The sequence below is a fragment of the Symphalangus syndactylus genome, chromosome X (assembly GCF_028878055.3).
Source record: "Symphalangus syndactylus isolate Jambi chromosome X, NHGRI_mSymSyn1-v2.1_pri, whole genome shotgun sequence".
Taxonomy (NCBI): Eukaryota; Metazoa; Chordata; class Mammalia; order Primates; family Hylobatidae; genus Symphalangus; species Symphalangus syndactylus.
This window is the reverse complement of record NC_072447.2, coordinates 66,343,238-66,362,508: the sequence shown is the minus strand read 5'-3', so window position 1 is coordinate 66,362,508 and position 19,271 is coordinate 66,343,238. Positions and strand designations below refer to the sequence as shown.

General features: G+C 48.1%; 1 protein-coding gene across 10 annotated transcripts in view; it reads left to right on the top strand.

Moving 5' to 3' along the window:
* The window catches only part of IQSEC2 (IQ motif and Sec7 domain ArfGEF 2), an 89,246-nt gene that overhangs the window by 35,088 nt on the left and 34,887 nt on the right, over positions 1 to 19,271 (top strand). For 4 of the 10 annotated variants that reach the window (XR_008654771.2, XM_055267235.2, XM_055267240.2 and 1 more), the window contains exon 3: positions 8,198 to 8,293. The exons of 2 other annotated variants lie outside the window; for them this stretch is intronic. Coding sequence is in view for 6 of the 8 variants with exons in the window: in XM_055267235.2 (XP_055123210.1) it covers positions 8,198 to 8,293 (96 nt within the window). In the remaining 2 variants the exon portion in view is untranslated. Of the gene's footprint in view, positions 1 to 2,627; positions 6,304 to 8,074; positions 8,294 to 19,271 lie in introns of those variants that run through there. 4 more of the 10 variants (XR_010119641.1, XM_055267243.2, XM_055267237.2 and 1 more) reach the window with 4 other exon arrangements.

The window sequence follows — 19,271 nt, the reverse complement described above, 5'->3', positions numbered from 1 at the left end:
TGGCTTTAATTAGCAGCCCTGGGGATGAGTCACTTGGCAGCTGGGGAGGGAGGCTGCACAGAGCTCAGTGAAGCTTCGACTCCTGCCCTGAGCCTTACGGGCAGCACCTCTGTGTTCATGCATGTGGGTGTGCACTGTTGCATGGCAGCGTGGCTGTGAAGAGCAAAGTGCAACACTGCATGCTGGCACATGGCCCTGCATGTCAGGGGGTCTGCAGAGAACCACATCTGGTTGCTGCTGTGTTTGTTTCTGTGTGCCACTGAATGTCAGCGTGTGTGAGCGTGTGGCTGGAACGTGTGGCTGTGGTTGCAAGTGTCAGGGAACCAGGGAGCTTCTGGGTGAACAAACACAAATGCTGGACAATTGCATTCACCCCTCTCTACCTAAGTGTTCTTTATGCGATTTTGCTTACACAAACCCTGCACTTACATTCCCAGTTTTCACTTGTCTTAGTCTGGGTACACTTTGTTGTGAGGAACGGAAGCCCACTCAAGCTAGCTCAAGAATAAAGGGCTAATGAGGGGGACTATTGTGAGGCTACATTTCACAGAATCTAAGAACAGTTAATGAAATACAGCCAGGCCTCACACCAACTGGAAGTGGGACCAGGAAGTCGAGGACCAAGGTTGCTGTCTCGCTGTCTGCATCTCCTGGGCCCATGTCTCATCTTTCTCCATCTCTCATGGCTTGCATGGTCCCTGTCATCTCTTTTTCTTTCTTTCTCTCTTTCTTTCTTTCTTTCTTTCTTTCTTTCTTTCTTTCTTTCTTTCTTTCTTTCTTTCTTTCTTCTTTCTTTCTTTCTTTCTTTTTTTTTTTGAGACAGAGTCTTGCTCTGTCGCCCAGGCTGGAGTGCAATGCCATGATCTTGGCTCACTGCAACCTCCACCTCCTGGGTTCAAGCGATTCTCCTGCCTCAGCCTCCCGAGTAGCTGGGACTACAGGCGTGTGCCACCACGCCCACCTAATTTTTGTATTTTTAGTAGAGATGGGGTTTCACCATTTTGGCCAGGATGGTCTCGATCTCTTGACCTCGTGATCCCCCCGCCTCGGCCTCCCAAAGTGCTGGGCTTACAGGTGTGAGCCACCGCGCCCAGCCTATCATCTCTTTTGCATGGACTTCTCTCTCTGGACCAGCTTCCTCTGCTTGCCCATGGCCTGGCATGGCCACCAACCTGGAAGCTATATGACCTTTTCCAGCTTCAGGATCCGCCCCTCCTGCCGTCGGACTGCAGTGATCCTCCAGCCTGTGGTAACACAAGGCAGCAAGGGGCCATGTGAGATAATTGATTCCCTTAGAATTGGATGAGAGGAGAGAGGGAAAACACTTGGTACTTCGTGTTTCTTCTGAAGTAAGCACGGTTTTTATGTGTACCCAAGTGAGGTCAGAGCTGGTCGGCTCAGAGGCAAACACTTGTAAGATTGTTTTTGGTTCCTATTTTATAGCAAGATGACCTTTGCTCACTGTGCTTTCAAGTTCCATATCCTTGCATCAAAACATGCTGCTTTGCCTAAAAGTGCCCTCTTATTTTATGCTGAGAAAGCTTTTAAATGTACAGTGAATATTACCATTGCTACCAGCTTGTGGTAATTTTTCATAACCTCAGAACAACTGGTATAAAGCTACTGAAGGTACAGCTGCTACCCAGCTCTTGGTGGCCTCAGGAATTTTGATATTTTATGAGTTCAGTGACTGAATTTATAGTTACCTCCAGTGTATAATTACAAGTACACATTATCAATGTTATCAGCTTGATGCTGGAGCTTACTTTTCCACTAATATAAACCCTGCAAGTCTTACATTAATTACAGAGGGAATTAATGACCCCTTAGACAAGTTTTCACCTATGAATAAAGAGTTTGGAACCAGCTGTGCCAGTAATGACTGTTCTCCAGACACAGGAGCAATGTCCACAGCTCTGGCCTTGGCCCTGGCCTCGCATCCTCTGGCCGAGACTAGGGGCTTCCCATCACCTCCTCAGAGGCCTCCTGACTCTGGCCTGGCACACAGCAGGTGCTGTTATTTTTAATAAAATTGATAGTTTTATTATTGCTATTAAAGTCATCTTCCATATCTAAATGATAAACCTAAGTGGGAGAGATTATCCCAGGTTCTGGGCAGTCTCCTTCAACTCCTCCCCCTGCCCTTTTCTCACTGTTCCAAATAGTAATAATTGCTTTGAGTCAGAAAATGTCTGCTAAATATCAGGTACTATTACAGAGCACTGGAGACACATTATCTTTAATCCTTGTGGCCACCCTGCCAAGTAGGGGTGACTTACAGGTGGGGAAACTGAAACCCAGAGAGGTAAAATGACTTGCCCCAAATTGTCCACCCACACATCCATTCATTTATTCCTTCATTCAAGGATTTATTGAGTGCCTACAATGTGCCAGATGCTGCTAAATGTGGCTGATAGGGTGGTAACAGCCCTGCTGTGATGAAGCCCACTGTCTGGTCAGGAAATAGACAAGGAAACAGACAATTACAGACAATTATAGGGGAAGTGCAGGGTGCTGTGGGAGCACCACGGAAATATACCCAACCCAGCCTGAGGGCCAGGGAGGCTTCTCCAAGCCGACATCTAAGTGGAAGCTTGGAGCATGAGTAGAAGTTAGCCAGGGGAGGGGTTGGGTGGGGCAAGGTGAAGTGAAGAGTGTTGCAGGCCAGAACTGCGAGAAGAGTGTTTGGCACCCACATTTGTGAAGAACTAAAGGAGTATCTGCAGTGAGATGGCACTGTCATGAGAAATGGTCTCGTCTGGAAAGGGAGGAGAAGGTTTATCGGGAGGCTGGAACTGTGGCCCTGGTTGCTTAGGTCCAGAGCTGAGGAGCTGCAGGACCCAGTAACAAGTTTCCATGTGACAATTGTGGGCCTGGGAGCCTCCTGGGTCGGCCTGGCCAACAGCAGGCTGGGATTCTAGTGGCCACAGTGCCCTCTAGTGTCCACCGGCCCACCTTGCAGCCTCCACCTCTGTCCATTGTCCCCCACCATGTGTGACCAGGTGCCCTGTGCTGAGTGCTGGGGACACTGGGATGAACAAGACACAGAGCTCCCAACAGAGAAGGGGCAGCAGGCATCTGAACCCAGTGTTGAGAGAAGCCGGCTGAGAGAAGAGCAGGGCAGAAGGACACAAGGGAGGTGACCCAACCTGCTTGGGTGGGGTCAAGGCAGGTTCCCAGAGGACACAACATCTAGCCGACTTTTGAAGAACAAGGGGGAGCCAGCCAGGTGGGGAGATGACAGTGAGGGCACAGTGGGACAACAGAGGTACTATTACAGAGCATTTGACACACATGCTCTTTAATAAGGCTTGGAGCAGCAGAGTGTAGCTGAGAGCTGCAGGTGCTTCTGTCTGGGTGGGGTGCAGGTTGAAGGTGGGGGGAAGGCTGAGACTAGCTAGAGGTGTGGGGTAGGGGCTAGCTCACAGAAGGTTCTAGGATGCCTGCCACCAGCTCATCATGGGCACTTAGTGAATGGAATCATATAAGAAGCTTCCCTACCCTTTGGGATCACAGACCCATCCGAGGATCTGATCAAAGCTGGAGATGTTCTCCCCAGAAATTAATGCTTTTCATACAACTTTAGGAGCTTCAAAGATACTCCCCCCCCCGCCCCACATGCCTGTCCACAAACCACAGGCTGCCAAACTGCTCTTCCTATAGATACGGAAACCCGCACAGAGGCCTCCAAGGCTCTGCATGCTGGGCCCCCACCTCCATCTCCAGTCTCACCTTTCTCCCCTGTGCTTTTCCCACCCCGCCACGTCAGCCTCTTCATGCTTGTTGGAAATACCACCTCAGGTCCTTTGTCCAGGTTGTTTGCCTGGAATGCTCTCCTCCTGCCATCTCTACTTTTTGCTCAGTTGAATTGCATTAGTTGGTGAATGTCTGTCTCTTCTCACTTGGATATAAGCTCCATGAGAGCAGGACATTGTCTACCCTTAGTCACTGCTGTATCCAGCACTGGGGACAGTGCCTGGGCCACAGCATCTGTCGAATAAACGCATGAAGGCCCTGCCAGTGCCCCGTGGCTGGGTCAGGCTCCTCGCCCTTCTTCCCTTCCTCCCTTCAGCCCCTGGTGGGTCATCATCTGAGTCTGTTCAGCATGCTCAGCTGTGACTGAATTCCAAAAGTGGTCCCAGGTTCAGGGATATTTTCTTAGAAATCTTCCTCACTATCCCTGAAACAAACAGGCTTCCCATGGGTCTCCTCTGCCTCTCTGGGAGAAGGGTCAGACTCTCTCAGGTTCAGGCTGAGACTCTTTACCATGTGCACACTTTGTCTACCTACCAAATCCCTACAAGAACTGTGAGGTAGGAATTGCCACTCCTCTTCCATAGATGAGCAAACTGAGCTTCAGAGGGCTTACCCAGCTAAAAAGTGATAGGGCAAGGACTTGTACCCAGCTTTACCAGGCACCAAAGTGTAGGTTCTTTGTCTCACCAGAGAGGGAAACGGGCTTACCCAAAGTCACACGGCATCATCCCTTAAAGCTACCACTACACTTTCTTTCTTTTTTTTTTTTTTGTACAGGGTCTTGCTCTGTCAAGGCTGAGTGCAGCGGCATGCACTGCACTCAGCGGCATGCACGGTCTTGCACCCAGGCTGGAGTGCAGCGGCATGATCTCAGCTCACTGCAACCTCCGCCTCTGAGGCTCAAGCGATCCTCCCACTTCAGCCTCCCAAGTAGCTGGGACTACAGGTGTGCACCACCACACCTGGCTAATTTTTGTATTTTTAGTAAAGACAGGGTTTTGCCATGTTGCCCAGGCTGGTATCAAACTCCTGAGCTCAGGTGATCCACTGTCCCCCACCCGCCCCACTGCCCCCCGGCCTCCCAAAGTGCTGGGATTACAGGTGTGAGCCACTGCACCCGGCCCAGCACTACACTTAATGTCTCTCGGCTCCTGCCAGGTCAAGAGGGTTCAGCTCTTAGGGCAATAACTACAAATGGGCACAAGGTGAAGCTGCTGCAGGAGCTAGGAGAGTTCCTCAAGGAGAGTTAAAAAAAAAAAAAAAAAAAGGCAGGTGCTAAGGCCAGAGCCTTGAGGACCAGGGCTTTGAGGGGTGGGCAGAGGGAGAGAAGGTCACCAAGGACCCACAGATGCCAACCTTGTGGTGGTCCGGAGGGCCTCTCTCTCTCAGTAGCTTTGGCTTCCTTGAGAGGAACCAGCTGCCCCAGCAGGAAGGCAGGAAGGCTGGCCTGTTGCCTGTCAGCTTCTATTTCTTCTAGATCACTGGCCCCCTGGCCCCTCCCAGGGCCGCCTTCTGCTCAGAACAGCCAGGGGCCTGGGCTCTGGGACTGTGAAAGGACAGGAGCACTTCGAGCTGGACCTGTGGTATTTTCAGGAGCCCTACATCCTTCAAAGCCAAAAAACTCTCTCCTTTCTCCAGTCCCGCCCATGTGGAGGACGGAGAGGTTGCTGTAATAGGCAGGCAGGGAGCCAGGGCACCTGGAGTCTACTCTGACCTGCTGCATGAACTTTAGTAAGACCGTTCTCCTCTCCAGGCCTCAATTTGCCCATCCATAAAGTCAGGCTGGGCAGTTTACTTGGAAGTACAGCCTCTTGGTATTTCTTTTGATTTTCCCTCTTCTCTTCAGGAAGCATTTCTCTCAGCCAGTCTAGAAAACAACCCAGAAGAGTGAGAGCTTATTGCAGTGGGAAAGAGTATTGGCCGGGGTCCCATCTTGATACCCCAAAATGGGTGATTTGAATTGTACTTAATATGCAGAGTCCCAGCACAACTCCTAAACATAGTCTCTTTAACTGTGCTGAAAATAAGGGTATTTGTGAAAAGCTTCTATGGAAAGGTTTCTGTATTCACAAGGTAGCAATATGGCTGAAGGGGCAGATTCCAGGTTTGGGAATAGCCAAACCGGGTCTTGATCTTGGGGTTCTGCCACTTACTAGCAGTATTACTTCACCTCTCTCCATCTCAATTTTCTGTTCAGGAGAATAGAGCCAGCGATACAAACTTGATGGGGTGCGTGGGGAGATTCTAGCAGAGGTGCACTGAGGGAGCCCAGCCTGGGGTTTGGCCCAGAGGAGGGACTGTGAGCTCTCCAGGCCGCTTCCTCCTCGGAGGAGTTCCCAGCCCTCCTGGAGGAGTAGGGGAAGGAGCAAAGTTTCCAGTTGCAATCTGGCCCGCAGCCCAGCTGGCCGGGCCCCGCCTTCTTGGTTCCTCCTCCTAGGGAAGGGCTGGGGAGGAGGGGGTGGTGACACGGTGGAGACACCGGCTAGGCCAGGGGGCCTGCCCTTGGGACAGGTCCAGACCCATGGAGCCCCCCGGGAGGAGCAGCAGGTAGGAACCTGGGCCCTGCAGCCTGGCCCCCTCCCTTCCTGCCCAGGCCTGGACCCAGTCCCTGGGCTGCTGATTCAGCAGCCTCCTGGCTTCCTGGTTCTTGGCTCCCTTCTTGGACTCTGAGAGGCCTTTGGCCTGGGGGAGGGAGCCAGTTCAAGCGGGAGATCCCATGGGCATCCAGGTGCCCAGCTCTGGAAGGACCCTGGAACCCTGAGCAGCACAGCCTGTGGCCTGTGACGGGTGAGCTTGGCTCCTACCCTGCTCTAGTAGCCTTCTGTGCGAGGCACTGCAGGGCTCCAGGCTCGCGGCCTCTGAGATTCTAACACCAACATTCCAGCAGCCTAAGGGTCTCTGAGTCTCAGATTCAAAAGAGATAATGAGTCAGGGACTTGGGCAGGAGACTGGCACCTGAGAAGCAGTCGCCTTGATGATGATTAATCCAGAGCCTTCGATAAGAAGAGTCTCAGATTCAAAGATTCCCTGTAAGGTTCTGAGATTGGGACATCCTCAAATTTGCAGCTGGTCTGGCCCGCAGCCACGTCTCCTGGCTTTTACATGGGCTTTTGAATGGCCAGGCCCTGACCACAGTCCGCCTCTGTGGGCTTGTGGGGGACAGGGGCTGGCTGACCTGGAGGGGTTGGCTCCACTCCCACCTTGCTCTGGCTCCGCTGACTGGCATACCTCTGGCATCTGCGCTGCACTGGGTAGGGCAGGGACCAGGCCCGCAGCCTCCCTGCTCTGCTCTGCCTCCTCCTCCCCTTGGCCATTCTCCGGACTTTAATCGCAGGAGGCAGGAGGTGGAGGGGTCTTTGGACCCTGCACTAGGGGTGGTGGGGGGCGCAGCATCAGGGGTGGAGTGTGGGCCCTGCCTTGGGGTGGGGGGTAAAGCACTGGCCTTCAAAGCAAAAGACTCCTACCTGGAACCACCCCATCCTCTGCCTCACCCACTCAGCCCTGAGTCCCATCCTGTCACCAAGACCACTGAGACCTTGTCAGCCTCCTCCGCCCTCACCCTCCTCTGCTCTGGCGCTCTCTGCCTCTCTCTGGCTTCTCTCTGTGTCTTCTGTCTCGCCCCTTCTCTGTCTTCCTCTTTCTCTGTCTTTCTCCTTTTCTGTCTCTTTCGGTTTCTCTCTGTCTCTCTCCCTCTCTTCCTTCAGTGTTCCCCCTACCCACTCACCTGGGTTCTCCCCCTTCTTTGGGCCCAGAGCTTCTCCTTCCTCCATCCCTTCCTCCCTTCCTGTGAGGGGTCTTCTCTCAGGGGAGCCCCCATGCATCTTTCCCCCTTCTCTTTCATCCCCCCTTCCCCTCCCGTCCTCTGATGTGAGGAGGGCTCCCTTCCCCCTTCCCTGCTGTGGTGTCCCAGCGTCTCTGTGGCTGAGGTCCCCACGGAGTCACCTGGAACACAGGAGGCCCAGCCCGGCTCTTTCGTCTCTACTGCCCCCTGTTGTCGTTGTGTTCTGTATGTGGTTCGAGTGCCGTCCTCTCTTTCTTGACTTTGTGGTTTTTTTCTTTTTTTCTTCCTTCCTTCCTTCCTTCCTTCCTTCCTTCCTTCCTTCCTTCCTCCCTCCCTCCCTCCCTCCTTCCTTCCTTCCTTCCTTCCTTACTTCCTCCCTCCCTCCCTCCCTTCTTCCTTCCTTCCTTCCTTCCTCTCTCTCCATCTTCCTCCCTCTCTCCCTTCCTCTTTTCCTTTCTCCCTTCTTATCTTCCTTCCTTTCCTCCCTCCCTGCCTCCCACCCCTCCTCTTCCATTTCCCATCCTCCATTCCTTCCAGCCTTCCCTTTTCCCCTCCCGCACTCACTCTCACCTTCTTGCCCCCATCGCCCACCCTGCCACTTCCCTCCCTCCCTGTCTCTCTCTCTCTCTGTCTCTCTCTCTGTCTCTTGCTGTCTCTCAGGTCCACAGCGTCTCATACTCTACACCAGTATTGCTGTCCTACTCAGGTCCTTGACTCCATGAAGCTTACCCCCTCAGGCAGGCTGGCAGAGAGCAGGTAAGAGCTAGACCCATCCCTCCCCCAATTCCTCCTCCTTCCAGACAAATATACAGTGTCATTGCCAGCCCCTCCCACCTCCCTGAGTCCCCGCTGTGCCTGTGGAATGGGTGTCCGAGTGTATGAGGAGAGTGCCTGGGAGATCAGGTCAGCAGACCAAAAAGGACATTTGGGATCTATCTGTAGTTTGTCCTTCCTTAAAGCAATCCTTCCCTAGAGACCTGCCCCAAAAGGCCTGAGTGGTTGGTCCTAGACTATGTGATATTCCAGCTTTTTTAAAGGATGAATAGGAGTTTGCCAGTTGGAGAGACTTAGGAAGGGCAGTTAGGCAGAGGGAACAATCTGCCCGTATCTTTGGAGAACGTTATTTCTTTTCTTTTTTTTTTTTTTCTGAGACGAAGTCTCGCCCTGTCACCCAGACTGGAGTGCTGTGGTGCGATCTCGGCTCACTGCAGCCTCTGCCTCCTGGGTTCAAGCAATTCTCCTGCTTCAGCCTCCCGAGTAACTGGGATAACAGGCATGCGCCACCATACCCGGCTAATTTTTGTCTTTTTCTTTCAGTAGAGACGGGGTTTCACCATGTTGGCCAGGCTGGTCTTGAACTCCTGACCTCGTGATCCGCCCGCCTTGGCCTCCCAAAGTGTTGGGATTACAGGCGTGAGCCACCACACCCAGCTGGAGAACATTATTTCTAAGCTAATTAGAAAACCTATTTTATGTTTCTAATTACAACTCAATAAAAGGAAGTATTAACAGCAACAGCAAAAAGGCTAGGCCCTCCTCCCCATTTGAAAGTTTAAAAATACTTGTGTTAAAGAGGAAGTAAGAGTGGAATTTATGGACTATTTAGAATAAATGTCAGTGAGAATACTACAAATTAAAACCTATAAAATATGGGCACAGGGATTCCCAGAGGAAAATTTATAATCTTAATTGCTTTTATTAAAGAACAAAATGGTTTAAATTAAATGGACTAATTATTCCACTCAAGAATCTAGAAAAAAACAACCAAAACAAAGCAGAATAATTACTACAAATAAAACCAGAAATTAATGAAATGGAAAACAAAAGATTTGATAAAGTATTAATAAGTAAGTAAATATGACTTTTGTAAAGACCAGCTCTACCTAGTTTGGTAGACATTCTTTGGCAGATATGATTAAGAAAAAGCCTAAATAAATAAATACATTAAGAAATAAGGAAGGGGGCCGGGCGCGGTGGCTCACGCTTGTAATCCCAGCACTTTGGGAGGCCGAGGCGGGCGGATCACAAGGTCAGGAGATCGAGACTATGGTGAAACCTCGTCTCTACTAAAAATACAAAAAAAAAATTAGCCGGGCGTAGTGGTGGGCGCCTGTAGTCCCAGCTACTCGAGAGGCCGAGGCAGGAGAATGGCGTGAACCCGGGAGGCGGAGCTTGCAGTGAGCCGAGATTGCGCCACTGCACTCCAGCCTGGGCGACAGAGCGAGACTCCGTCTCAAAAAAAAAAAAAAAAAGAGAGAGAAAAGAAAAGAAAAAAAGAAAATATTGGTTGGACGCAGTGGCTCATGCCTGTAATCCCAGGACTTTGGGAGTCCAAGGTGGGCAGATCACCTGAGGTCAGGAGTTCGAGACCAGCCTGGCCAACATGGCAAAACTCCGTCTCTACTAAAAATACGAAAATTAGCCGGGCGTGGTGGTGTGTTTAAACTAGACAGGTTTAACAAACAAACAAACAAAACAAACTATAGCCTAGTGCCACATATTAATAGAGCAACAACTGTTTTCAATAAAAGATTATCAAATGGAATCCATCAGTGTATTAAAAGAAGAATATATTGTGACAGATGAAAGTTTGCCCCAAGAGTGCAGGGATTGTTCAACATTAGGAAATGCTATTGTAATTTATTGTATTAAGATATTAAAGAGAAAATCTCATACAATCATCTCCATAAATGCTGAAAAGTGATCTGATTAAATTACACATCTATTCTGCTGTATTGGGGTAGTTTGTTACACAGCAATGGATGACTAATATAGTAAGCTAGGAATCATGAAAAATTCCTTAACTTGGTAAAGAATTTTTATCAGAAACCAAAGAGAATCATCAAATGTAACAGTGAGGCCCTAGATACATTTCCATTGAATTCAGGAACAAAATAAGGATGGCTGCTATCACTGTTATTAACTAATATTTTTCTGGAAGTTTTAACCAGTGGGATTAACAAAAGAAATACATGGCATAAATGTTAGAAAGACAGAGTTAGAATTAGCATTATTTGAGGATGGTATGATTGTCTACTTAGATAATCAAAGAGAATAAAATGAAAAATTAGTAGAACTAAGAAGAAAAGTCAGTGCAGTGAGTAGACACAGATAAATATACACGCAAACCGTGAACTTCTCTGAGTACCAGCAATAACTAATTAGAACACGTAATAGAAAAGATCCCATTCACAATAGAAAAAATAATTCTATAAAACCACTATGAATTTACAAGAAATGTGAAATACTTCTCTATAGAAAACTATAAAATTTAATCAACGGCTGTAAGAAGACTTGAGTAAAACAAAGTTATATCTTGTTCCTGGATGAGAAGAGTCACTGTGGTAAAAATGACATTTTGTTCCCAATTTGGCCAAAACATTCATTGCATTCCTTATTAAAATTTCAATGGTATCTTCTTTGGGATTTGAGCAATTGAAGTTTAAAGTTCATTCGGAAGAGTAAATGTTCATGAATCACTAAGAAAATTTTGAAAAAGAATGCAGGTGGCTGGGCGTGGTGGCTCATGCCTGTAATCCCAGCACTTGGGAGGCTGAGGTGGGCTGATCTCAAGGTCAGGAGATCGAGACTATCCTGGCTAACATGGTGAAACCCTGTCTCTACTAAAAATAAAAATTAAAAAAAAAAATTGGCCGGGCGTGGTGGCGGGCGCCTGTAGTCCCAGCTACTCAGGAGGCTGAGGCGGGAGAATGGTGTGAACCTGGGAGGCAGAGTTTGCAGTGAGCCAAGATCTCAGTCTCAAAAAAAAAAAAAAAAAAAAAAAAAAATGAGGGCAACTTGTTGTTCTGTTAGATATAAACTTACCATAAAGCTGCAATAATTTCAAATGTTCTATCATCACAGAAATAGAGGACTACAGACATGAAACAAAATAGAGAGTTTAGACACAAACTCATGTTCATATGGGAATTTAATTTATGACAAAAGACATCTCAAATCAGTGGGGAGTCAATAAATGAGATGGGACTATTGGTTACCCATTTGGGAAAAAAAATTTAAGTGAAATCCCTGTCTCATATGAAAACAAATATAGGCCAGGTGCAGTGGCTCATGGGGTTACATACCTGTAACCCCAGCACTTTGGGAGGCTGAGGCGGGTGGATTGCTTGAGCTCAGGAGTTCAAGAGCAGACTGGGAAACATGGCAAAAATACAAAAATTAGCCGGGCCTGTTGGCACATGCCTGTAATCCCAATTCGGCAGGATGAGACAGGAGAATCGCATAAACCCGGGAGGTGGAGGTTGCAGTGAGCCGAGATCTCGCCACTGCGCTCCAGCCCTCCAGCCTAGGCAACAGAGGGAGACTCTGTCAAAAGAAGAAAAAAAAAAAGCCAAAAAAGTACCAGAAAAAAATCTGGAATATTTTAATAATATTAGGGTGGAGAAAGCCTTCCTGAGCATGACTTAAAAACCCATAAACTATAACATAAAGAGTAATAATTTTGGCTACGTTAAAATTTAAAACTTCTGTGTGGAGAAAGATACTATACACAAAATTAAAACATAAACAGGCTAGGAGAAAGTATTTACTACACAGATATCAGGCAAAAAGTTAATATCTCTGCCTATATCTATATCACCTTCTGGAAACTAGTAAGAAAAAGATACAAAACCCATTCAAAATGGAGAGATAACATGATATGGCAATTCAGGGAAGAACTAGACAATTAAGTAATAAAGGAGAAAATATGCCCAAGCTTACTAATAGTTAAAGAAATGTAGCTAAAGCAGGCTGGGTGCGGTGGCTCATGCCTGTAATCCCAGCACTTTGGGAGGCCGAGGCAGGCGGATCACGAGATCAGGAGATCGAGACCATCCTGGCTAACACGGTGAAACTCTGTCTCTAGTAAAAATACAAAAAATTAGCCGGGCGTGGTGGCGGGCGCGTGTAGTCCCAGCTACTCGGGAGGCTGAGGCAGGAGAATGGCGTGAACCCGGGAGGCGGAACTTGCAGTGAGCTGAGATTGCACCACTGCACTCCAGCCTGGGCGACAGAGCGAGACTGCATCTCAAAAAAAAAAAAAAAAAAGAAATGTAACTAAAGCAATGAAGTGCCATTTTTAGATTCCCGAATTAAAAATATTGGAAGGGTTCTGGAGAAACCGAACCTCTCAGATACCTTGTGCAAATTGGTAACATTTTTTATGGTGCTAGTTTGTCAATTACCACCAGAATCCTAAATGTCTGTATTCTTCCATGCTGAGAACCATATCCTGGAGCTAGATTTCTCCAAGGTCTTGCTTCCAGAAGGACCCCAACTTGGCCAGCCAGAGGCCTTTTCTAAAACACCACAATCCAAACTGCAAACACAAGCCAGACTGTGCAACTCTTTATCAACTGCCCTTGTAGGATATCATTCTAAACGAACTCTTAACTCAAAGGTACATGATACATGCTTCCCAAAACAAAGACAAGATTATGTGAGTAGGAATAATCTTTCTTTGTAGCCAGACTGCAAACATGTTAAAGTAACGGAAATAACTTTTATGTGCACTTTAAACAAAATGTGCATTCCTTTGACCCAGCAGTTCAACTTTTAAGAATCTAACCTTCAAGAATACTTCGAGACATATGCAGAGATGTTCAGTGCAGCATTGCTTGTGATACTGAAAAATTAAAACAACCTAAAAATGTCCATTGGTAGGGAATAGATCTTAGTCCATGATATACCCATAGTATGGATTACTCTGTAGCAGATCCAAAGAAAAAGGTAGCTGTCTATATACTCGCACAGCAAGATCTACAAGACTTACTGTTACATGGAGAAAGCAAGTTGCAGAACAGGGTTTATAGTATGATCCCATTTTTGTAAGGAAAAGAAAACCCCCATAACAACAATGAAAACATGTTATGAACACCCTGTCATAATTTCAAAATTACTGGACTTTTTCCTTGGTCCCATTTCCTTGCTTTTATTAATTCATTTCCCTTCTCCTTTATACCTTCTCCCTGTATCCAGCTGTTCAGATTTTGTTTAGATCCTTTTAATAATTAGCTCAGATACCACCTCATTCATTCAGCAAGGATTCTGTCTTGCCTGCTTTAGATTAGGCCTTGTGCTGACCTTTGGTGGAATATTGGAATGAATTGTATCTGATCCTGCTGTCATGGAGCTGAAGTCTAGAAGGGAGAAAGGCACATAGACAATGACACCATAATGTGATTTGGGATGGGACAGAAGTAGGCCCAGAAGGCTGCCAGATGAGGGGCAATTAACCCCATCTGGGAAGGCTTCCTACTGGAGGGGACGTTTGTACTGAGTCTTGGAAGAGTGCTAGTTTTCCTGCATCCCCTTCCTCCACCAGAAATGGTCTTGTTCACTCTTTGGCCCTTCCAAGCAGGATGACATCATAGGGGAAAAATAGTTGAGTCAGTACCTTTATTCAAGTCCGAGTTCTGCCACTTACCAACTTGGTGACTCTGGGCAAGTCATTTATCCTCTGAGCCTCTGTTTCCTCATCTATGTAGTGGGGCTAATGCCAACTTACCTCTTAGGGCTGTCTTTAGGATTGGAGATAATGCATGTAAGTCTCCTGGGTGACTGTCAGCTCTAGAAGAGGAGGGAATACCTGTGTCTTGTTTTCCTCATAGCCAACTGTGTAGCATTGGACTGGATTCGATCTCAAAGCTGTGTGTATCTGGAGATGGTTCTGGAGCAAATAATGGGCCTGACCATAGCAGGGCTTTGGGATGAGAAGGCTGAGAGGAGTACAGGGTACATGGGTTGCATCATGAGAAGAGAGAACCAGGTGCCTGGTCTTGGCTTATATAAAGGTGATGCAGGAGGGAAAATAAGAGTAGGCGTTCCTGGGAAAGGGATTCCAAGTAGGGAGTTCTGGCCCTGGTTCTTGGTCCTCTTCTACTGATACCATCTCTTAATCTCACAGTCCAGAGCAGTGAGGCATGGTGGACCACTACTTGCCATGGCATTCATGGCAATCTCAATCCCAACTTTGTCACTCACTAGCTGGCTGACCTTGACCAACTCACTTCACGTTTCTGAGCCTAGTTCCTTATCTGTTAAACAGGACTCAATACCACCAACATCTTGGGGTTCATTTACTGAATGAGCTGAGCTCATTCAGATGAATGCATTCAGAATTTGAGTGGCTGGCACATAATGGGTACTCAGGAAAGAGTAGCTACTATTAGTATTCATTTCAGTAGATACTTTTGGAGTACTGCTGTGACCAGGGTCTCTGTTAGGTAACAGTTCTTGCCCTCCATGAGTTCCCAGTCACTCAGGGAGACTGAGAAGGGCTCTGACAGAGGCGAACACTGAAGGGTATGGAAGCCCAGAGGAAGGAATTTGGCCCTGTCTGGGGCTGGTACAGGTCAACTCAGCCTAAGAGCTGGGTCTTAAAGGTTAAGTAAGAGCTAGGGACAGAAGGGTGAAGTGTGGAAGAGCATTCCAGGCAGAAGGAATAGCATATAGCATATGGAAAAGAAATGGGATGTTATTGGGGAGGGCCAGAAGTTCCTAACCTGGGGTGCATGGGTCTCAGATGGGCTTCAGGAACCCCACGAACCTCCAGAAATTGAATGCAAAACGTTGCATGCATATACCTATGTGCATTTTTTGGTGGAAAAGATGGTCCATGGCTTTCATTAAATTGGTAAAGGGGTTTGCATTCCCCCCAAAAAGGTTGAGAACCAATATTGTTGGTGACAAAATGTCAGTTGAATGGATTCTAAATAGGAGAGTAATTTGGCAAAATTTGTGTTTTAGAAACATCACATTAGCAGTCAGTATGAAAAATGGATTGTACGCAGGGAGACCAGCTGGAAGGCCTAAACTGGGGTATTGGCAGAGAAGAAATGGATTTGAGCAGGGCTACTGTGTTGCACGACTCCAGTGAGCACCATTTGTTGAGAAGCATTTTAATTTCAAATTATAGAATCCAAATCCTTTGACAGTTATTAATGAGATAGACTCAATAGAAGTGTCAGATGATATAAACTGTTGTGGATGTATAAGGTGAGGGAAAGGGAAGAGGCGAGGATGAGTCAAAGTTAGCAGAGGGCCAGAGGGACATGAGTCCATGCCAGGGTGATAGTGCAAGGGGAAAAGGGAACCTCTATTAATGCTCACCCAGCATCCAGAGTCCTTAGTCTCAGACAAATTTACTAACTTTCATCCTACCCCTGGTTCTCAGAGATCCCAAATGACACTGGCAATACTCATTTCCCTGCGGATTTTGCAGAGGAATTACTTTTGCTTTGTGAGTTAGGTCAAGTTCCCTGAAGAAAGCTGTGTTTAAGCCAGTCATTCAAGGTCCATGAGGATTCTGAGAGTTAGAGATGGGGGAGGAGGTGCTGACAGTGTCCACAAAGGCCTGGAGGTGAGCAAGGTGAAATCAGACATTGGAGGGTGCAGAGGTCAGGCTTACCTCAAGCAGCTGTCTGAAGAGTACAGCTATTTTATTTTATTTTTTTTGGTAGGCAGTTGGAGAGCCATGAACAGTTCTTGAATAGGAAAAGATGAAAAGTGACATGATCAAATTAGCATTTTAGAAGGGAGATGAGGGAGGAGGCTATGCAGTAATCCAAGGGAGAAAGAAGCCAAGGTCGTGGGCATAGAGCCGAGGAGATGGATTTGGGAGGTGATTGGGAGGAAGAGAGGACTGGAGTCAGAGACTGAAGAGGTAACCGGGGAGAGAGGAGGAGGTGGAGATGACAGAGGCTGGAGTTCGCAGTAAGTTCCAGTGTTCATGCCTGGCACTGGATTCATTCATTCACTGAATAGTTATCGAATGCCAGGCACTGTGTTAGGCACTAGGGGTTTGGCACTGAACAGAACAGATGCCTGTCCTGATGGATTTTACAGTGAGTGAGACAGGTAAATAAACAACTAAATGTCTAGAGTGTATCTGATGTCGATAAGTGCTATGAAGAAAAATAAAGCTGGGGTGATAAGGTAGAGAACGTTGGGGTGCCTTTTGAGAGGGAGGGCCTCTCCTATGAGGCAGTATTTGAGCAGAGGCTTGAAGGAGGTAAGAGAGTGAGCCGTGTACCTCTCAGGGACGATGTTCCAGATAGAAGGAACCTCAGGTGTAAAGGCCCCGAGGCAAGAGTGTGTTTGGTCTGTTTGGGGAGCAGCAGGGAGACCAGTGTGATGGGGAAAAGGCTGAAGAAGGAGCTAGAGGAGTAGAAGATGAGATGGTAGGGGCAACATCACAGTCTATCTTTTAGAGCTATTTAGGAGGTAGAGTCCACAATAACTGGTGACTGACTTGCTAAGGGGGCAGGAAGAATCTAGGGTGACTCCAAGGTATGTTTTGGGCTCAGGTGACTGGATGAATGGTGGTGCCTTGAGGACAATGGTGAGATGCTGAGTCAGAGGTCCCTATGAGAGCTGAAGGCCCAAAGGGCCATCCTGGTAGAGCTGTCCAGCAAGCACTGGGCTTGACAGGTCCGGGATCCGGGAGAGGGATCCACACCTGAAGTTATGAAATGGAATGAGATCACTGAAAAAGTGTGGAGTGAAAGAGAAGAGGACCAGAGCAGAATTGGGAAGGGGAAACCAACGCGTAGGGAAGGAGCCCAGGGAGAAATGGGGGCGGGGTCAGAGCAGTAGGAGGAAAAGCAGTGGGAGTGGGCTCACAGAAGCAGAGGAAGGAAAGGGCCTTGTTAAGAGTGTCAAGTGTTGCAGCCTGCGGGGAGTAAGCCGAGGGCGGAAGAGAGCCTATTGGCTTTAACCATCAGGAGGGCCTGGGCGACCTTCCTCAGAACAGCTTCCATGGAGTGGTGGGCGCATGAGGCAGATTGCAGTGGGTCGAAGAGCTCGTGGGAGGTACCGAAGTGAAGCAGAGATGGCCAGTGTAGACGGGTTTCTTAAGAAGAAGCTTAGCTGTGAAGAGGAGAGAGGGACAGAGGGGGATGTGGGGGCAGACAGAGGGTTTTTATTCCCAGATGGGAGAGACTTGAGCTTCTATAAATGTTGATAGGAAGGAGGCAACAGAGGGGGAGAGGTTGAAAATGCAGGAGGGAGAGGGGATGATTGTTGTGGAGGAGGTAATGGGGATGGGCTCCAGAGTCCAGATGGAGAGACTGGCCTTAAATGCTAGAGGGGCCCCCTCTTTCTTACAGAGGAGCAAAGCAGTGGTAGTGGTGGGGATACAAGGGTATTGGGGGATTGGTGAAAGAAATGCTTCAGGAAAGTTCAGAGCAACAAATGGAGAGCCCTGGCCAAGGGAATGGATGCTGGAGCTGGAAGGAAGCAGAGAATACTTCTGGCTAGGACTTCCTTAGGAAGTGGCACTTGAGCTGGGTCAGGAAATTCAGAAAGGATGGTAATAGGCAGATCTGTGCAGAGGGAAGAGTACTCTAAGTGGAAGAAGCAGAATCAGCACACACATAGAGATGTGAAAAGGCCGGGCATGCTGATGGAATAACGAACAAGCTAGCTTGATGAAGGCTGGGCATCAGTGAGTAGGGAACATGGATACCACTATAATGGCTGTTATAATAATAGTTACCATGCACTAAGCACCAGCCTTGCTTAGTACATATTTGAATTCCTTTAGTCCCACTGCACCCTGCAGAATAGGTATTTCCTCAGTTTGCAGGTAAGGAAAGTGAGTCCTGGAATGGTGAAGAAATGGACCCAAGGTCATCCAGCTAGTAAATGATGGGGCTGGTATTGAAACTCAGGTCCATCTGACTCCATAGCCTGTGCTTTTGCCATCTAACAGGAAAGGCCTGGTGAAGCCATATGATGGGAGAGCCTTGGATGCCAACTTGAGGACCCTGAACTTTATCCAGGAGGCAGTGGGTGTCTGAGCAGAAGAGATGCATGCTTGAAGGTGGGCTTTAGGAAGGCTAATGTGGTTCAAGAAGGGAGGGAGAAGAAATCAGGAGGTGACTGCAGTGTTAGGTGGAGAGGAAGCAGTGGCCTGGCCTGGAAAAGAGAGGAGTGAGCAGTGGGAATGGAATATCATTTGTTCCTCATGACAGCCTCGAGAGGTGTGGATCTTCTCTTTTTATAGATGAGGAATGGGACACTCAGAAAGGGAGGGCTACTTGCCCAGAACTTGCGCCCTGCTTCATGTGATTTTGCTGATTCAGGAAGTCCGTGGAACAATGTGTCAGAGGGAGCTCTGAGTCTGAGAAAGGCGTGTGCGTGTGTGTGTGCTTGTCTGTCCATCAGATGGACAGCAGTGCCTTCCTTTCCTTTCCCTTCACTTCCCTGTCTGCGTTCCTTCCCACCTCTTCCCATTCTTCCAGTTTCCTGGATTCCATAATTCCTGCATCCCCTGAGCCAAGGGGTCTGGGAATGAGGGTAACTGTTTCCTTGTCTGTCACCAGAAGGTCAGCCTTGTCACTCCCAAGCCACCTGGTCCCCTCCCAGCCCAACTGTCTGTCCATCCACCATATGAAACTGTAGCCCAGCACCAGTGAATGCCACGTGCAGCCTGGCCCCTGGTACTGCTCAGCAGCACCCTAGGGATAGGTGCTTGTTCCTGCAGCGACTCTTCTTCCACTGTTGTGGCTGCTTCTGTGTGGGCAGGCGGCCACTTTGGGAATTAGATTTGGCTCACGAGTAGTTAACAATAATCACCACCATGTTCCCATTGCTGTTGTTTGCCAGACACTTGATATATGTTCTAGTTCTTGCAACAGTCCTGGGAGGTTCACATCACGAGCCCCATTTTTACAGACGAGGAAACTGAGGCTCCAAGAGTGACAATAATGCGCTCGAGGGCATATAGCCT